The sequence below is a fragment of the Stegodyphus dumicola genome, chromosome 9 (genome assembly GCF_044657685.1).
Source record: "Stegodyphus dumicola isolate Sdum_Otavi_A_Nest chromosome 9, ASM4465768v1".
NCBI lineage: Eukaryota > Metazoa > Arthropoda > Arachnida > Araneae > Eresidae > Stegodyphus > Stegodyphus dumicola.
The window spans coordinates 173,075,400-173,097,040 of NC_140776.1; the positions used below are offsets into that span (position 1 = coordinate 173,075,400).

General features: G+C 36.3%; 1 protein-coding gene across 2 annotated transcripts in view; it reads right to left on the reverse strand.

Annotated features, from left to right (window-relative positions):
* Positions 1–21,641, reverse strand: part of LOC118185968 (cytochrome P450 4C1-like) — a 72,367-nt gene that overhangs the window by 14,667 nt on the left and 36,059 nt on the right. For both annotated transcript variants that reach the window (XM_035355942.2, XM_035355941.2), the window contains 4 exons: positions 18,386–18,559; positions 12,342–12,515; positions 6,732–6,798; positions 1,965–2,144 (listed from right to left, as the gene is read on the reverse strand). In XM_035355942.2, coding sequence (XP_035211833.1) covers positions 1,965–2,144; positions 6,732–6,798; positions 12,342–12,515; positions 18,386–18,559 — 595 coding nt within the window. The remainder of the gene's footprint in view (positions 1–1,964; positions 2,145–6,731; positions 6,799–12,341; positions 12,516–18,385; positions 18,560–21,641) is intronic.

The following is a 21,641-nucleotide window of genomic DNA, read 5'->3' on the forward strand; positions in this document are numbered from 1 at the left end:
AAAGAACCAAGGCTTTCAGACCTCTTTTTCTAGCGCATGTTATTACTAACGAAGATGTAGAAAAATATTAATGAATTGAAAGACTTCCTGTGCTTCATATTAACGATTGAAACATATATCTCGAAGAACCATGTGTCGTAAATTCATAATTGCCAACAGAGATATCATTCTTCCGAGAATAGTTTGCTCGCTCTAGAGTGCGTCAAGTGCTCTTTAGATCACGAAACGACTGACTGAATTCAGAGAGGTAAAATTGATTATCTCAGATGCAGCAACTGCCGTGGTTCTCGCGTTGTATCATATTGTGGATGTCTTAAATTGTCAAACATTAAACTCCCTCCTACAAGAAAAGACAGCTTAATTAAACGAGCATTTCTTATGCAAAGATAACTAAGAAACAAACTACCAAAGTTAACTCAGTGTGTGTGTGGGGGGAAATCTGTTGCCGCTGCACCCCCATAATTTGTTAAATGAAGTTTCTGATAACAATAATGCTAATTCTCCAAAAAGCGATCCCTTAAAATCTACTATTAATCCTAATGGAAAAAACTGAATTTCAGAATTCGTAAGCCTTTTCATGCACATCAGAGAATTTAAACAAATCTTTGGAAAAATTAAAATCACGGGAATTAATAAAATTTTCAAAATCTAAGTGTTCAAATTAAAAGCGGTGACAGATTCGGTATAACAATATGTACATGTTTATAGAAATAATTAGTGAAATTAATAGCTATAGCACATATTAGTTCTTTCGCTTACGTTTCTTAATTATTTTATACCACACCTCAAACAAAAAGTAATTCCATCCCTTTTTTCAAGATTATATTCCGAATAAAGATATACTTTATTCGCTTAATTTTTCTTTTAGTGTTTCAATTTACTTTAATTTCTATTTTTTCCTTTTAAAATTACCTTACCATTTTTATTTATCGGCCACCTTTCAAAATTATGTATGGTTCTGAAAGTGTCTCCGCTTTTCAGCCAATGCCTAACTTGCTTGAAATTGCAATCATCTTTTTAATTTTACTATTGACTCCTTGCTTCCACTTGACTAGTGGCCACGCACTTGGCCTTTCCTCACGCAGCTCATCCTGGCGTTGCTCATCAGAATATCTTTGAGATGACAGAACATCTGCTTGCCTAGGCCAGGCATATTCTCCTTGGAATGCTTCTATTGCTGTCGCTAATTACTAAAGGAGTCATTTGGCTACAACCTGGAACAGATATGTTTCAGCCACCGTTACTTCCATTTGAAATCTTCGCAAGACCGACTTATCCCTGGACCTCTCACTGCATACATGAGCATCATGAGATTAGGTCTCGGTCTTTTCTTCTTTCTGCAGCATCACAATCATAGACATAATAACGTCACGTACTTGATTTGTACATCGTTCCACTTACGATGTCAGTGACATCGTTCACCTAAGGCTTTTGGCTCGCGGTGTATTTTGAGTACCTCCTGCCGCATTGACACTATAAAAACATCCATTTATTTTCTGGAATTCGACCCTGGTCCCTTCGGTTCGGCAGTCCGAGTCACTAAACACTATACTGGCTGGGTGGCAATCTAGGTAGACAGAGAAACAGAAAGCGAAACCAGATAAAAGCTTTGTTCAGGATAACTAAGTTTCAGTTCCGATTTGTTCCTATTGGTGAAGTTTAGAAATTAATTTAAATTAGAAGTCATTATTAGCTGAAGTGTATTTGTGTCATGCAAGAATAATATGGTGATAATTAATTTTTAAATTATGCAATTTAGAGAGGTTTGTTATAAGCAATTAATTTGGGCAATATAAGAGAAATTACCAAATTAAAACAGTGAGCCTAGGAACTATTGCGAATTATAGTAAGAATCTGGATTTATGTAATTTTTATCATACACACACACACGCATATTAGCCTGGGGATGTGAAAAAATATAATCATGTAACTTTCTGAATTAAACTTCAATGAAAAACACTTACCTAAGCATGCTCTAACTCCAGACGAGAAAGGTAAGTAACAAAACGCGTCCCTTTCTAAAGTGTTTTCTGGAGAAAATCTTTCTGGATTAAATTTTTCTGGATTCTGAAACACTTCAGGGTTTTTATGAAGCATGTTGATTAAAATTACAATATGAGTCCCAGGTGGTATAATGTACCTACCTGAAAGGAAATAAATATAACTATATAAATGCCTTTTCCTGATATACACATATAGAGATAAGATAATAAACTGTTGGATGATTTTTACCCTAAAAATATAAAATCTCTGTTGTTATGGATCTCTGTTAATATGGATCTCTGTTGGATGATTTTTACCTTAAAAATATAAAATTATATTTTTAGGGTAAAAATCATCTGAAGTACGAACTGCTCGTTTTGCTAGAATGAAGCAAGAAGGAATAGAATTTTTAATGAAAGTAATTGATCATAGAGCTCCTTTATCTTTATTCCAGTTTTAATATCAGTATCCTATTTACGTTCATAAATATCAGTTTATCTTTCATTTTAACACCTTAGGAAAGCACTGCCGAATTTACGAATGACGAAACCACGGGATAAATGTTTTTGAGACTCTTCCCAGAATCAATCATCTTAATGTTGTAAATAATTAACATAATTTATATACACACATATATATATATATATATATATATAATGGTGTTCTAGAAGAACGTTAGCACTTTCTCTTTGCATCCTTTTCTTTGCATATTAATTTGAGTGGGATTACTCTGTGTTGCACAGTTCAAGATACGTAGGTAAGTTGAAAAATAAGTTTACCCTGTCGACTGTGGTCAGAGTTGTGTATGAAAGTCAAAACATAGAATGAGACATTAAAGGTATGACATACCTTTATTTTATTATCCTCGTACGAGTACGTTGAGACATTTGTCATATCGCTTGATAAGCTTCAAAAACTCCTCTAGGAAAAAATCAGGGCTTTGCGTATGGAAGAAGCGTTGAACGGCTTGTTTCACTTCAGTATTGCTTCCAAAGCACCTTCCCCACTACAGATGCAAATGTTAGGAAGGTGGATGACATGATTAGAGCGAACCGGCGTATCACCATCGATGAAGTAGCGGAAGAACTTGGAATCTCACATGAGCGAGCTCAAAACATCATCCACGACATTTTTCGATACAGAAAAGTGTCAGCACGATGGGTGCCCCGACAATTGACCTCGACACACAAGGAACAACGCATGGGGGTCAGCCTGGAACATCTCGTGCGTTACCATGAAGATAGCAATGACTGTCTGTTTCGGATTGTGACGGGGGATGAAACGTAGGTCCACCATTTCACGCCAGAATCGAAGGCCGCATCTATGGAGTGGAAACATCCGTCATCACCTGTCCGAAAGAAGTTCAAGACAACTCCCTCTGCAGGTAAAGTGCTCCTCACAGTTTTCTGGGACGCCCAAGGAGTTTTGTTGCTGGACTTTTTGCAGGCTGGAACCATCAGTGCTACGCGTTACTGTGACACCCTGTCGAAATTGAAAGAAGCGATTCGGAAAAAGCGGCCTGGCCTTCTCACATCTGGCGTTCTGCTGTTGGATGACAATGCCAGACCACATTCGGCGACGGCAACGCAAAACCATATTGCAACTCTTGGTTGGGAGCGCCTACACCATCCGCCATACAGTCCTGATTTCGCACCAAGCGACTTCCATCTGTTTCCGGCTTTGAAGAAAAATCTCTGGGGAAGGCGTTTTGGAAGCAATACTGAAGTGAAACAAGCCGTTCAACGCTTCTTCCATATGCAAAGCCCTGATTTTTTCCTGGAGGGCTTTTTGAAGCTTATCAAGCGATATGACAAATGTCTCAATGTACTTGGTACCTATGTGGAAAAATAAAGGTATGTCATATCTTTAATGTCTCATTCTATTTTTTGACTTTCATACACAACTCTGACCACAGTCGACAGGGGAAACTTATTTTTCAACTTACCCTCATACCAGAATAGCCATTGTTTGGGTTATACGCTTCCTTCATGTGGCTATTGAGGTACGGATTCACATATTGCTTTAGTCTTGTTATGATGCATGTCAATAGGTAATGCTCTGGATCACTCCTCTCCCCACATACGCATAGAACTGAAAGTGCGAGATTCTTTTGTAGAAATATGTTAGACAAGGGCCGTGACCTGAGATCAGGCATGTTATTTGTCTAATTATGACGTTTGGGATGGAGTTTAGTCTTTGATATAGGTCGTATGTGCGCCTGGCCCTGGTCGGAGGAATCCCATCATGCTTTTTGAAATGTAGTTTTGAGCTGCGTCTTGAGCTAGGAGCCTGGCCATGGAATGATTAGTTTCGTTGCACTAATACCCCTAGCTGTTTCTTTTGCTAGGGCCTTCACTTCCTCGTTGCCCTTGTTGCCGGCATGGGCTTTGATCCATGATATTATTCAATGCTGGTTGGTTGTGCTAGAGACAATGTTGAGAATTTCATGGATTATTTGGCTATCTATTCGCTGAGGAATCTATACGTTATACTAGTTGATTCTCTCGAAAGCAGTTTATCTGCGGCGTTGCGTTATTCTTGCCATCAGACTTGTAACGCCGATATTAGGAATAAACCAGCTTGCTTATGTCTGGCGTTTTCCTTTGGGTAAATAAAATTTACTTAGTAAAGTTCAATTTTTACTTCCTTGTACGAAGTAAAAAGGAAGTATTGTAATCGCGAAAAGTTTCAGGCAGCATATTTCAACGAAAATATCCATTTTGACCGCTATCGAATGCAATTTAATGATGTTTTTGCGTGATATCTGTACGTAAGCACCGAATAAAAGACTCGTTTCCTAAAAAAAAAAAAAAAAAAAAAAAAAAAAAAAAAAAAAATTTATAAAACTGCTTTAAAATGAATTCTAAAGAGAATTTTTCGTGGCGTCTGTACGAACGTATCTCGCATAACTCAAAAACGAGTAGCCTCAGAACGTTGAAATTTTGTATATAGGACTGCTATAACATGCCGATGTGCACCTCGTATTTTGGTTGCAATCGGCCGCACCAAACGTATATAAATATATTTATATATATATCCACTCTGTTATCCGGCTCAGTAATCTCAGTTTCTTTACTCTTATATGTTTGTAAATTGTACATTTTTTGCTTTAAAAATGATTGAATTATGTTGTTCTTATCTTCCAGTTAAGGTTTTTATGCCTTTAGTAAATCTGTATGCAATATTTTTAGAATTATCAACAATTTTAAAGTTGCTTAAGTGCCGCTAAGCCTTTTTTTTTTATGGCGGCCATTGATTGTTTACATTTGAAACTGCAGACTAGTGGATTTTTTGCCAATCTAGAGAAACTTAGCTTCGCAACAACAAAGATAACGCCTTCATTTATTATTGCTAATTAAATCATGCTTAATCCTTTCTGGAATTTTTTCGAGGAAGTAAGTGTTTAAGATTTACTTCGTAATTTTTAATATAGATATTTTGAGTTTTTATGTATTTTTGCCTTCTTGCGAAGTGAGAACTGAATTAATTGAATGAGAAATACTCAATCGTCTGTGAAAAACTGTTTCTTTTTTGTTTTGTTTGCTTAATTTCTTTTATACATCATTCTAGCTTTATTGTAGTATTTGAATAGAACATGTGGCAACGATTAGATAATTCTATTCTTTAAATGATATAAATTTTGTGCATTATGAGTTATAATATGAATGAAATATAATACTGTTAAGTGAACCTAGCGCCAGAGTGTCGCTATGGTAAACAAATATTAGAGTAAATTTTAAGGAATGCATTTATTCTATTGTGGTTTATGCGCTGTCGGCGAAGTAGATTGAATTCAATCCAATAAGTTTAAATGAAATGCAAGAAAAAATGCTTATAATTTAATATTCCGTACAAGGAAGTCATGTGGTGTACACATCAGATTTTTTACTTTTGATTTACGTGATATGTGCTGGCTGGATCTGTAAGCATAATCTGTACTTTCCATTAATTATTTGAGTTAATAAAACGGTCTTTTATAACCTTGCTAGTTTTCTGTTGTAATTTCCAAGACATAGCGAGAAGTCGCTTAAGTTTATAAGGTATTTCTCCCGCCTTCTTAGCGTACCTTGGTGGTGTAATGGTCAGCACACTCGACGCGTATTCGAGAGGTTCGAGGCTCGAGTCCCGGCGAGGGCACTGCTCATTTTTAATGTCTCCTGCTTTGAAATAACCTTATATCTCTGCAGTGGCGTCCCACTGAAAAAAGTTTATGAATGATGATTCTTCACCACCACGATTTGGCGATTGGGTCCCCTAATCTCCAGTCGCGCTTTAAAAGGGGAGTATGTAAGGTATTTCTCCCGCCTTCGTGGTGTAATGGCCAGCACACTCGGCGTGTGTACGAGAGGTCCGATGTTCGAGTCCCAACCAGGGCATTGTTTATTTTTTTATGTCTCCCGCTTCGAAATAACCTAATGTCGCTACAACTCTTCAGAGTTTTAACTCAGTGGATGTTACCAAAGAAAGTGAAACTCTATAAATTGACTGTTTGAAGATTATCGAACTGAAACTCAAACTCAAACTTGGTAGGTGGAATATGGATTGAATCAAAATCCCTTAGGTTAAAAATATGAAACTTTCCTAAGTTCTTACTTGCAAGTTACTTTCAAGAAAAGCTTGAGTGAAAGATTTTCAAGAAGAGTTTGAGTGAAAGATTTTCAAGAAGAGCTTGAGTGAAAGATTTTCAAGAAGAGCTTGAGTGAAAGGCAAGTCAAATAAAAAGCTATCAAGTAAGAAAAAAAACTCACCTATTTTAATGCTTTCTTTGTTTTCTCTTCCTATAAAGGGTACAGATGGATACAGTCGCAGAGTTTCCTAAAAGTAATAACAGGACAGGAAGTACATTAAAAAGTACTAAAATATAATAACGCAGAAAAATATTAAAAAGATATATGAATGCACCTTTAATAATTCATTGAGAAGGGAATAATAACCCTTAATTAAAGTAATATATAAATTACAAACTGAAATTTATCTCGAAAATCCAGCAAAGCAATAATCACGAGATCATGCGCCAGGAATTTCTTACCTGAAAGCATTTACTTAGTTGTGTCTTTACTTTTAATTTTTTATTTGTTCATTTCCATATTAGTTCAGATTTAAAACCTCAATTTTCTGTATTTTTAAACAATCTGAATAGGTAATTTATTAAATTCAAGTTTATTCTGCTCACTGTGTTACTTAAATTATGAGCCCAAATGTTTCACGCAAATGATTTGCCATTTACACCGTTTACTTTTTTTTCATCATTTTATGAAATGCCATTTTCTGAGTATTTATTTCAGTGCCTTTCCACTTGAAATTTCCTTGTTGTTATCGCTGTGGATGAAATTTTAAAGCTAATATTCTAAAGATTTTGAATCCATTGTGAGGTTCCAACTTTTTATCTTACAGCTAAGTGTGTAGGAATCTTGCGAATAACCGCTTTAGTTCAGGAACAGAGACGTAAACTCAAGAAGGGTTAATTACTCTTTATTTCTCAAGATAAGAATTTAACAGTCGGCTCCTTCCTCAGAGCGTACAGAAAAGCCTCCACGTGGGTTTGAAATCAAGAGTACTACGAAATCAAACTTAACTAATGCATAACTAAAATGATATAGCCGCAGCTATCAAAATTCGAAGTAGTTGGCCCCTAAATATCAACTAAATTGGCGAAGCTATTAACTCCATCGAGAGAGGGCAAAATCTCTTTTCCCCAAACATCGAAAACGCCCGTGTCTACGAATTTCTCCTGCAATGCTTTTCCTTCCCCCACGACAAATTGAATACTACAGCTAACAATAGCCTACTTAAGTAAAGCGAGAACCTCTTTCTTGGACATATTCATCCTGTGTGAAGTTCCCCCTTGGGACAGGATTGCAACTTCGGGCATCAAAAGCTAAACACTGACAGTAAACAAAGGAAAGATAAGGAGCATTCAAATAATAGAACTACTTTTAGTAGCTTCAAAAGAATGATTGACATGTCATTTAACAACACCTGAAAGCAATGAGTAATGCAGTAACGTGATGGGGGAAAGCACTAGGTAGGAAATTACTCAGGTGGTTCGGGCGTCCAGCCGATGTTTGATTGCTCGGACGTTTGGTGCGACTTCGATGCGTAAGAGTTAAGCTATAGTCATGCTTTTCTAAGCTATTACTATACTCAGCCGTATTTCAGGCGAAGCTATAGGGTTCTGAAATACGGCTGAGTATAGTAATAGCTTAGAGAGAGTGTAGCCACAAGGCAAACGCGCGCTAGGCAAATTACTGACTCTCTAACGAAGTTAGTGGAACTTCGACTTAAATACTGCTCTTTCTCATTTGTATTAACCGTAATTCTAAAACACATTCTGGTGGGAAATTGTAAGCTGAAATTAGGAGAGATAGGAAAGTAGCTTTAACTAAAGATAACTGTTAAAAACTTAGTATAATCCTCACACCATTATAATACTCTATCTATTGTTAAGTCTGAACATTTAATTCGTTCTGCTGTTTTAATTTTTCTCTCATCATCTCTTGCTTGACAGGTAGCTTTTAGGTAGATAGTTTTCCTTTTCGAGATAGTTTCTGGGAAATTATTGTTTGGCAGTTTTCCTCAGATTTGCAATTTTCTATTTTTTTATTTAGATAGTTAAAAATTTTATCTTTTCATTCACGTTTTTCAGTGGGATGGCGCTTGCTTTGGCATTGGGAAAAAATGCGGTACCAACAGCAAACGCAACAATAACTGTGTGCTGAGACCATTTTAGTTTTTATTATTGAATTAAAATTCCTACAGATCTAGTAGCATATTTCTATCAATTTATGAAAATAGCTTTATGTCATGTTTATTTGACAGGAATAAAATCAACACTAATTTTGAATAATGCTGGAAGAAACGCAGGCCTGATATAATGTGATTCTAAATTAATTATGACAGGCTTTATCTATTTCCAAAGAAAGAAGTTTGAAGTCAACATCAGTATGAATATAATCAAACTTTCTAGCATGCTTAAAATATTCCCTGTTGACGGCTTTGATTAGGTTAGGTACTTCAAATAAAACCTGGATTAATTTAAAATTTAGGCTGACAGGACTCATGAAAGGATGTAAATTTCTATCTAAAGTGTTGATTGAATTTGTCAGGCTAGATATTAATAAGCTTTGTAGCTATTCTATGTAATTATTAAATTTAATATGCATATATTTGTTCGTAATCATTAATTTTTCTCCTTGTTCTTTGAAACTGATTTTATTCCTTACTAAATGCTACATTTTTCTTATTCATATATATTTATGACTGGAAACATTTTAAAAACATTTATGTATAGCTAATTTCGAAACTAGAAGTAATACTCGTAAGACTGTGAAGAAAAATGTGATTTTAATACTTGAAAAAAAATCATTTTAAATTTTTACTTGCGTTATAATTGAGAGAAGTTTCCAGCCTTTTCGAAAAACAGATTTTTTTTTTTCTTCAGTGGAACATAAATTACCTAACTTTAAATAAGTGAATGATAGGAAATGGCTAAATTTCCCATTTAAATTTTTTATGCTCGTCCCCGTAGTTAAAAAAATCCGTATAAAATATTTCTTTCCACAAAACGTACCGATTATTGAAGCGTTATTAATGCGCGCTAAATTTCCTCACAAGAAAATGATTTGTACCATGCCGCCATTACGTGTAAAAATACATGTGCTGTAATTGTGCTAATTTTAAAGGTGGAAAGAAGTTAACACTGATGCGTCATAAAAATCGTTGTTAGTTTTTGTTAAATACGCAAACTGCGCTATGGCTGTCTGCCTAACGGGAGGGATACCTTCCTGAAGATCTAAAGAAAACTGACTCGTACCCAGTTTACTCAGAAGTAAACTACGAAAACTCTCATGCAGCCAGCCCGTTCGTCAGTATTTGACACGGGTCGAACTACCAGTATTCAGCGACTTTTACCGCTGTGTCGTTAGAGATTTGGAAAGAAAAATGTTTTGAATGGATCCTTAACTCTCTTTGTAATTCAAGGACATATTTACTGTTCTTTTTTACATGGCTTTTTTCCTAAGCTACATAGTTTATATGATTATATGCAACATTATATTAGTCTAAAATACATGTATGTGAAATATATAGTTTTATGAGACGTACAAAATCTTTTAAAAAGCCTACACTATTGGTCATCCAAAATGCAACACCAAGAAGACTAAGCAATATTTACTGCACAAATAATAATATAAAGTACAACTTACAAGTGTGAATTTATTTATTTAAATTACAGCTGCTTTCGATTGCGAAATACGAAAAAAGTTAGTTTTGTGTAGCTGCAATGGCTGACAATAATTGCTGTTATTATGCCTCAGTACTGAAAAAAAGGTAATCTGGATGTGTGCCTGGTTTATGTTAGCTTATGCTGTTTCCACATGTTACTAAATCCCATCTGATGTAGCAGCGGCTGATGTGTACTAGACCAATCCTTTGCCAATCACCAATCATATACATTCGATATGCGACAACATGTAGATAAGAGTGTGGCAGGGCAACAGTACGATCTGGTGAGTGCTGAGTTGCGTGTAGCACACGGTTGGACATTGCCATTTTGAACATGGCTGCAGCCAAGCATTAAATGTAAGGAACAACAACAGGCAAAAATTCTGTTGTTGTTCAGACGTAACAGGTTCGTAACAGACATAACTTCAGAGACGTAACAATGTTTTGGCAATGCGTGGGCGATCTTAGGAAATAAAATCCAATGGCACTCCAAAGCTTATGTCTAGGTGACAAACTAGTATCGGGATGCATCATGTAAAGATCACAGATTCCATATTCGCATTGCTGTGGCTTGATTTCGTCCAATAGGAACAACGATTTACCGGATGGATAATTCGTAATCTCTGCAAATGTAACGGAACCTGGAACTGGTGTATAAAATGAGCTGAAAAGAGATGTGCATATGATTCAAAAATATAAATTCGTAAAAGGACTTACTAAAGCAATAATAATGAAAGTATGAATTTTCAGTTCTTGTTTTTAGAAACGTTAAATTTTGAAAAAAAAAAAAGTTCATTACTGTATTTTCATAGTCTCTGAAATCGAAGTATTCTACTTTTTTTTTTTATCATGAGAGGCAAAAATGACTGACGCAATGTAATATTGCATTAGGACCAATTTTGCGCATTACAGAATTGTTTTTTTCGAAAGAAATTTTAATAAGGTAAATAACAACTAACAATTTAAAACATTAGTTGTAAAAATGCTAGCTTAAAATTAAGTTTATATTCCGAAAAGATGTCACGTGACAAAAATTAATTTTTTAAACTGGAATCTTTGATCTACGACCAATCATTCGAGAAATATTTAACACAATATCTTTTTACATACCGCATTTATTATAAATCATAAATTTACTCGTATAAAACGTACATCGTAAGCATTTGTAACTGTCCAAGTTTCTCATGTGTTACCTGCCCATTGCTTGTCATGCTTACTGCACAGCCGCAGGGTCAGTTTCCTAAGATGGCTTCGCAACAAGAAAAGGCTGTGTGCTCCGTTTTGAGGTATCCAGATCCGTGGTTTCGGTGCAACGGGATTTTCGTGTATGTTTCTGTGTGGTGTTCCGCGAGAATATATTCGGCCCATTTTTCTTCGAACAATACACTGTGATCGGTGACTCATTTCTAAACATGCTGGAAACGTAGCTGTAACTCTAGGTGAACACGAATTATGATGACTACATTTTGCAAATAGACGGTTTCACAGGAATGGGCGAGAGTTTCTTAATCGTGTTCTTCGCCAACGTAGGATTGAACGTGCTGCAGCAGAAGACTACAACCTTCGCTCTTGGCTACCCCGTTCGCCGTATTAACACCATACGATTTCTTTCTTTGGGGGTTTGTTAAAAACCGAGTTTATATACTGCCAGTGCCCAAGTCCTCGAGGAAGTTTGTGATCGGATAAAGAAGTGCAGACCTTCAGGGCGGACTTGCTACACCAAATATGAGGAGAATTTGATTACGGTGTAGATGTGTGTAGTGTGACCAAGAGTGTGCATATTGAAGGACTGTGATTAATGCATCAAAAGCTTAGACAGCTGCCGCTGCTTATGCTGTAAGATTTGTCCATATAAAGTGATACATTGATTTATTATTTTTTTTTAAACCGAACAGTTAATTTATAAACACTATGTACAGCAAAGTGGTGAAGATGTGACAAAAATACTATATACATATATATATAATAAGGAAATAGCAAGAAAACGTTTTAACTTCTTGCGTTTCTTCTTTTATCACATTACTTGTGACACTAATTCGGTTAAATTAATAGATTTAAAATTTTTATTCTTAAATTTCATTTCTATGTACAATATCTAAATATTAAAAGCGCATTTTAACTTAAAAAATCCGTACCTTGATAACTTGTTCTAGATATGCCATATTCTTCACATCTTCAAGAGTAACATTTCTTGCCTTATCATCTCCGAATATAGAATATAACTCTTGATATACTCTATCCTGAATATCTGAATGTAGGCCCAATAGGTAAAGAGCCCAGCTTAAAGCGGTACTTGTCGTATCATAGCCCTATGAAAACAAACATTATTTTTCGGGAAAATTTACATACATGCAAACAAATTTTAACGCATTCGGATACTTGTTCTACTTAATGGTAATGTAGGGAAGGTAAAAATGTCAATAATTGTTAGAAATGACGGGAAGAATTCTTAAAATACATTGCTATTTCTTTACATGAGTAATTAAAACTTGAATATGGTAAGACACTGGCATGAAATTTTATTGCAATATTTATGGTAAGAAAGTATTTAACCACAAATTTTGGATAATTGCTTTCAGCCCATTTTATCATTTACCCTTCCTAGATATAGAAGGCTACCGTTAAAATATAATTAGCCATGCAATATGGATTTCTATTGAAACAAAATTGACATACGCATCACCATCTAACACTCGCTCTTCTGAACTCTTTCTTCACTGGCTTCACTGAAATAATTCTATTAACAGGTATTATGCCCAGTACTAAGTCAAAAGGTCGCTGGCAGTTACAGGACATTAGAAATCAAATATATCTATATGTTTTAATCATCATTAAAAGACCATCTAACGTCATTAGTTCCTTTATACTAACTTTTTATGTTACTCGGCCCCTCACTTTAGTGTCTCTGAACTTTAAAGATTCTTAATTAAATAACTCCTGGCTAATCCGGGAGCATGGCTGTGCCACTGGTTGCCGTCGTATGTGGCACGAAGGAGGTGGATCCAGGATGATCAACACTGACTAAAAATAAGTATTTGGACACCTGTGATAGAAAAGAAAAACTAATTTTATTCAAAATCAATAGTTGGTAGAGCCTCCACGAGAGATAATTACAGCGTTGACCCTCCAGGGTATACTTTCCACAAGTCTTTGTATGACAGCTAGTGGTATTTTCTTCCACTCGGCTTGGAGAAGACATAGAAGTTTCTTCCCCGATTTTGCACAGGTAGTGCACCCCTGAATTCGGCGACGCAACTCGTCCCAGAGGTTCTCGATAGGGTTCAGGTCTGGACTCTGGGCAGGCCAGTCCATTCGATAAACTTCATTTGCACCATACCAAGCCTTGGTTAACGTCGAAACATGATAACTGGCATTGTCGTCCTGAAAGTAACAGGGGTCCAACCCATAAAACTGCCACAATGTAGGAAGCACATTGTCATCCAAAATAGTGCAGTAAGCATCGGAATTGAGCTTACCATGAATGGGGACCAAGGGTCTCAACCCATACCAGGAGAAACACCCCCAGACCATAATTCCACCTCCGCCGAACTTGACTGTTGACACAATGCATTCTGGCAGGAGACGTTCTCCAGGTAAACGCCAGACCCTGCCATCCGAACGGTAAAGGGTGAACCTTGATTCGTCACTCCAAAGAACTCGTTTCCACTGATCTACGGTCCAATTTCGATGTGCTTTGCACCACATTAACCAAGCAGCGCGGTTGGACTTTGTGATCAAAGGCTTATGGGCCGCAGCACGACCATGAAAACCAAACAGATGTGCTTCCTTACGGATGGTATTCATCGAAACAATACTCCCGGATGCTTGTTGAAACTCCTCGCGGATGAGGGCCATCGGTTGGGTGCGGTTCTTCCGAATTTCTCTGGACAGCACTCGTTGGTCTCTATCTCCCAATTTCGTTGGTCTGCCGACTAGGGGCACATTCCGACAATTACCACTCACCTTCCACTTCTTAATCACATAGGCCACTGTCGATTTTGGGTACTTCAGCTCGCTACATACGTCCCTTAAGGATCGGCCAGATTTGCGATACCCGATAATTATACCTTTCTCGAAATCAGAGAGCTCCGAACTGCGAGGCATCTTGCATGCGACTAAAGCCGATGCTGTTTCTTACACGATATATACCGGCGGAGTCCGTGATGTACCTTAGGACCCCAGATATCGTCATTTGCATAGGTGTCCAAATACTTATTGGTAGTCAGTGAAGAAGTCAAATCGGCCAGGCGTGTCGGGTCCTCCCCAAATTCTTACCAGCTGGCTGTTCAGAACTGGCAGTAACCACCAATATACGGACCACCCGTCTGGAACTGAAATCCAACTGTGAGCTTTTTAACCGCAACAGCTTTTAATATACGCTATTAGAGATTGAATTACTGCTGCTGCTGGCAAGGTAATTCCAATTGCCCTCCATTTGCTACCTAATTGATCCTCGTTAAAGGGTTTAGAGCATTGGTTTTCAACCGGTGCAGTACCGCCCCCCCACGGTGGCCAGTAAGAGGGTGCTGAGGGGCGGTGAACTTGTTTTGGGTGACAGAGGGCGATGAGCATGTTTTGGCATTCGAACTTCATTTTAAAACTCCCAGATAATTTATTAAATGGATTACTCGGTTTACACCATTTTCACCAGCAACAAAACGAAACAACAAACGACTTCTCCTAAGATTGTGGAAGCGAATTTATATTCTAGGTAGGATGACTTTGAAGAACTCGCACTACGGTTTTTCTGCGATCCCAACCAGCAGAGCGCATGCTTCAGCTATTTGTCGTTTTTCACGAACATCAAGGACAAGTTCTTGAAAGCACCATTTGTCGCAGGCTTACTAGTAGCGTCATCAAAAGAATACGACGATGGTTTGATAGCCTCTTATAATATACCAAAATTAATTGCTAAATCGATGAAAGCTCATACCATCGGCGAAGAATTGATACTTCAGGCTGACAAAGGAGCTTTAGAAAAAACGATTTTACGCCATCCAGCCACATCCAATATTATAAAAAATGTCCCATTAAGCAATGATGCAGTGCGACGACTAACTGATGAGATAGCTGAAGATGTTGAAGATTTCTTATGCAAACTTTTGAAACTCACCGATTTTCTCTTGAAGTTGATGAAGCAACCTTGATAAATACTAATGAGGGTTTACAGTTAGCATACGTCCTTTTTGTGAAGGAAGGAAAAATGATTCAAGAGATGCTTTTTACAAAAAACTTGATTGCAGATACCTCAATGATTTATTTTTAATAATATCAAAGATTGTTTTAAAGATAAAGATTGATGAATGTATTTTTAATACTGTCAAAGATTATTTTAAAGAGAAAAATATTCCTCTTGCGAACATTATGTCTGTTGCCGCTGATTGTGCTCCTTCAGTGGTGGGTCGTCATCGTAAGTTCACCGCCCTTTTGAAGAAAGAGGTACCAAGTATTTTAGATATTCACTGTGCGATTCATAGGCAACATTTAGTTGAAAAAAACCTCAGCGGCCGTTTGCATCAGTTAATTCAATATATAATCTCTACAATGAACAAAATTCGCAGTAATACTCTCAACGCTCGATTATTCAGACAGCGATAGTATAGCGACAACGATGAAGAATTCCATCCCTTGCTTTTACAAACCGAGATTCGCTGGCTCTCCAAAGGTGCCTGAATCAGTAGGTTCTGGCATCCTTTTGACTCTGTAATTAGTTTCTCGAAAAGAAAGATGCAGCTCTGAAAGACAGATTGCTACAATTTAAGCTTGATGTTGTTAACATGACCGATTTATTCGCAACATTCAATGGAATTAATTTGCAGCTTCAGGGTGAAGAGCTCAGTTTGAAAATAACAAAATCTGTTATTTCTGCCTTTCTAAAAAACTCACTTCGTGGAAGCAGAATTTTGGTCGCAACAGTTTCCGATTTTGTCGAGTCTGCATAAGTGCAGTGAAATCCAGTTCGCCGAAACACAAGTTTACTTTCAACACCTTGAATCTTTGCACAAGGACTTTTCTGAGCGTTTTGAGGATATTTTGTCCCTGGAAGTCCCTCAATGGATCATAAACTCTTTTATGAGTGAGTGAGCGAGCGCCACCAAGGAAGACCACTGACCTGGCCTAGTCTCACAATGTGTTATCTTCCTGGCAGAAACCATCTACTTTCTGCTGCACCCTGCTCCAAGAAAGCAGCCGAATAGACGACTAAGAGCCTCATAAAGTCTACATGTAAGCTTGGATGCTGTTTTTCGGGGAAAAAATATTCTGTTAGGAACTACTTAAAATTAAACAAAGAAGCAATCAAAAGACTGTTAAGAATCGCTGTTAGAATAGACAGAAACTTGTGTTAGATAAAGTAAAGAAAGGAGGACTCTGCCTGAAAAATCAACTGCCGTGGATTTTCTGGACTTGCTAAATGTCTACATGCGGATGCTAATCCTGACACACTTGTCATATATTTATGGGGCTTTTATAAAGTTGTTGATCCTGCATGGAGGGAAGATGTAACCTATTAAATTATTGCACATAGCAAACTTTAAAAAAAAGAAAAAAGAGAGATAAAAAATGATTTAAAAAAAAACCAAACGTAATTTAACGCAGATTACTTTCCATGTGCCTGACTCTTATGTAAAAACATTTAAGAGATTGTGTACTTGTTATCACTAAGATGACAAATACGTGCATAATTTAGTTCTTTGCTCAAACTTAAACTGGAGTTGTTTTACAAATGCAACCACACATCTACATTTTATTTCGTAGTACTTGCAGACAGGATAATACATACATAAGTACAAAACTGAATATTAAAGTGAAAAACTAACATGATACTGAATACAGAAATACAGAAAGCTGATCCCTAATTGCATACATAACACTTGAAAGCAGAAATCAGATTCAAGAAGAACTAGTCGAACTTTCAACTAATGAAACTTTGAAAGTCTCAAGAATGGTGATCGTCTCACAAAATTTTGCCTTCAAAGTAGCATCAGTCGCCTCTACCCAGGATTGTGGACTATTGTCAAACGCTTTTTAATTCCCTTCCCTTCCTCCTACCTTCTCGAGCGAGGATTCAATGATGTGACTGACCTAATTACAAAAAAGAGAAGTCGACTCCAAATCGTGGAAAGATGGACTTGCGCCTTTTAACATCTCACTGTGCATACTGGATTTTTTCATTCATATTACTCGTTTAGTGTAATTTTTGTTGTCCTTTTTTTTAATTATTTAATTAAGAATAAAGAATGTTTTAAACAGGAAAGAGCGTTTAAGAATTTTTTTTTCCTACTGAAAAAAGTCCACTGAAAAAATTATTTAAAATTTTTGTCTTTTATAATTTAAGAACCACCCTTTCCCATACCCTAAATTACAGGATTTTGACATAGAGGGCGTTGAAAACCCTTTCGCTCCTTAGGGGGCGGAAACTTTAAAAAAGTTGAGAATAACTGATTTAGAGTGTACTCATTCCAGTTACGGGATTTCAAAAGAGTTCCGTATCGAGATTTTTCGTCACTACCCCCTTGTTCTGGGAATGGGTAGTTTGCGAGCTTGTTGCCTTCCTTGGATGCGGTAGCCGTTTCTCAGGATCCCTGTCTGGAATTGAATCCTAGTTCCATCATCCGTTGAGACCATGGTAGATTTGTAACATACTATCGACAGTTGATAAGGCAGATACTTGAAAGATACGTCGCCGAGACGAGCCCGTGCGATCAGCCCAAAGTTATACAGAGTCACCACATAATACGGACACGAAGTTATTTCGCCCAATTGCTAGAAGAATTTTTACTTCTTGAAGAAGAGGAATTCATTCCAGTTACATTCGGAAGGATGTACTATATTTCATTTTCTCCCGTCTTTCGGTGTGCCTTCATGGTGTAACGGTCCGCCCGCTCGGCGCGTATTCCAGAGGTCCGAGGTTCGAGTACCGGGGAGAGTACTGCTCATTTTTCATGACTCCGCTTCCCAAATAACCTAATGACTCTAGAATACAATTTCTTTATAAAACCAACATCATTTTGAGATTGAATGTTTCTTTATTAAAATCAGTTTATCATTTATACGATAAAATTCATATAATGTCTATCATACTGTTATGACTATATAGTGCATGTAAAGAATAAAAAGCTTTAAAAAATAATCGAAATTACGCATTGCAAGCAGAAAAAAGTCATGGAAACTAACTTACTGCAAATATAAAATTTATTACTTCGTCCTGAATGTGATCTAAAGTGAAATTTTCATCCTTAGTATGTTCTTCCAGTAATATTTCTAAGAAAAATTTATTTTTATTTTCAGATTGCTGGCTGCATTTAATACTTCGTGGCTTTGTTTCTAAAGCTTTTTTACCTTCCAGGATGACCTGAAATCACAGATAAGTACAGATAATCAAAAGTTTAAATTAAAGTAATTTGCTTTACGATTAATTACATATATTATAATTGTTTGAAATAAATGAAAGCCTTGAAATTTAATATTTAGCTGTCAGTATGTTTAAATTACCCGGTGTAGGAAAAAAAAAAATGTCGTGCAGTGCCAAAACTTAGATTTTATTTAGAAAATGAATACAAATTTTAATTTGCTTCCTTGCGCTATTATTGTTTATATGTGTTTTAATAAATATTTTGCAAGCGAAATTTAAAATTCAGTTAAAGTATTTTTTTATTCCGTTGAGAAAAAACTTTTATTTTGGTAAAAATTAAAGTTCTTGTTGGTCATCTGTTTGTAGATTGTGCATTCAGACTGCATGCAATTTCAGTTTGAGACCACTGGTTTACTAGAAAAAAGAACTTAAATAAAAAGAGTGAGAGCCTTACTAATGAAATATACAGTCAAAAGTCTTTAATCCGGACGTCCATAATCCGGAATGATCTATAATCCGGACCTCAAGGCTACAAACTTTCATAAGCTAAGCTAAAGTTATCTAATTATGTATTTAAGTTAATGTTGCAGATTGCGTTGTTCCTTAATCTTCTAATTGGATCCGGCTTATTATTTTTTGCAGAATGTTAGAGCAATTTTATAAAAGTAAGCTTGAACTTTCGATTATGTCAAAAAGAATTTCCGATTCTGGAGCTGCCAAAGGATCTACAAAGCAAAAGCATGTTTCGATGTCCATTAAACAAAAAGTGGAATTGCTTCAAAAAATGGATAAAAGCATATCCTTTGTTTCTCTAACCATTCCGAAATCTGTTTATCAATTTCACGCTGCTCTGCGGGGGGGGGACGTCGCGGCGCGCAATGAACTGGAAGAGTTGATCTGTCAGCACAATCCTTATCTTCAGGGCAGATGTTTTTATTTTATTCGGCTTATAATTCCTTGTACTCCGTCTTTGATATGATTTAAGTCAAATTCTTCGTCATTATAAATATCACGAATTCACATCAAATAGTTTTCTGGTTGCAATTCTCTAATTTCGACTATGCGTAATGTATGCTTTACGCATGCGCGCGTTGAAAGAAATGTTTAATAAAGCAAATAAATAAATATTAAGTTTTTTTTTTTTTTTTTTTTTGTGTGTGTGTGTGTGTGTGTGTGTAAATTTTGATACCCTTTAGATCATAATTGCTCTTTATTTCATAAATTACGGTTTCATATTTTTAATTTTATAATTTCTGCATGCCGTCTTACCAGATTTAAACTGATGATCTATAATCCGGAAAAACCGATAATCCGGAATCGCCGAAGTCCCAACAAGTCCGGATTAAAGACTTTTGACTGTATTAATTGAATTGTATTGTCAGATGTATAAGCCATAATCTTTAGAAATTTAGCAAGAACACGCTTTTATGGCTCATGGTGTAAAACTGTAGAAGAATTTTGTGAAGAGAATTACTACTTAACCTCATATTACAGTTACACTATACGAATTTTTTGTTTTCCTGTTTAAATTCATTAATTATTTTAGGAGTTTTAAATAAAAGATTACTTTAGGTAAGCAGGCAAACAGAAAAAAGGTTACGGTAAACAGTAGTGTTGAAATGAAATTCGTTGTGGGTATGTCAAGGAAAGAAACAGCGTTATTTGATTCAGTTTCAAAAGTGAACTGGCTGGCTTGTATTTATATGTTTATGAACTAAAGTTGAAAAAGAATTCATATTTTTTAACTTTAGGAAGAGCATAAAACATAGCACAATTAACAACTGATAGAATGAGAGATGTTTTGTAACTAAGTTTGGAGTATATGAGATGACTGAATAGCGTTTGAACTGTCCAGAGGTTATATGCTGATGGATCGTAATCATCGAACATTATGGGCATTAAATTATGAGTTTTGTGACTCCATCAGTGTGTGTTTTTTTCTCTTTCCGCACACTACCTTTTAAGGTCGGAGTTTTGATTAAAAAAAAAAAAAAAAGGGTAGGCAGTCTAATTAGGCTTAGACGAGTACACAAGTAAAATTTTGTGAAGATAGCACTTATCGTTTTAATTATGTGGGCTCTATTGAGGGGCTGTCAAACCTTATAAACAAAGTGGCTGGCCCAAACAAGTGCAGCTAGGAAGCATTGGGTTCGGCGCGTTGGGCAGAAAATGCTATTTAGCAAGAAGTGCTTGATACTAACAATCCTAACCTAAAGGATAAGAAGCGTACATAATATGGAACTGGTCTTAAAGTAAAATCCAAGTTTCTTGGACCGTGAAAATCAAGCAAAATGATATCTATGAAGTTGAAAAATGTGGTACCTGTGAAAACAAGCACTAGTGCCGAATTTATGAAACCTTGAACTGGTTCATCAGAACATCTTACCGGAGCGTTAGTTTATTATGGGCATTTCCTCGTAAGAACTATTCAACCCCTTTTGGATTTTAATCCTACCAAACTTTTCTTTCATAATGTTCACTAACTATTTTTTTTTTTTTTTAAATTTTTACAGTTGCTGTTATTTGAAGATCCTGCTTCAGTACTGTTTTCATTAACTGTTTAATAGTATTAAAATTTTCAATTTCAGCCTATTTCATACGCTGAATTTCACTGTTCCACTGGGGGAAGATGATGACGTAGGCTGGCCGAATTATGTGGAAAACTGCCGTGTAATTATATGACGATAACTTTCACGCGCCACGTAGATGAACGCGTAGGCGACATGCTAACGATAAGGAATGCAGACGTATGCGGATGTTGTGACGATAATTCTTCTTTCTTATTATTTTAAATTCATGTAAATAAATCGTAGTTTAGTAACAACTCAATGTTTATTAGTGTTGTTTTTCAAATTTACTTTCCACAGTAATGACTGTTTTTTTTTTCTTGGGACAATCCGAAGCGCCGAACAGCGGAATCTCTAGTCCAGCAAACAGTCGATTTTTCAACAGTATACTTTGAGCTGTCACAGAGTGCGGAGCACTTGCAAAGTAGACGGCTGTTTGATCGTCGCGTAATGGTAAAACGCGAAGGACTGATAGACGTAAATACGATGTATTTTATGTTAAACTTGAAAAATCT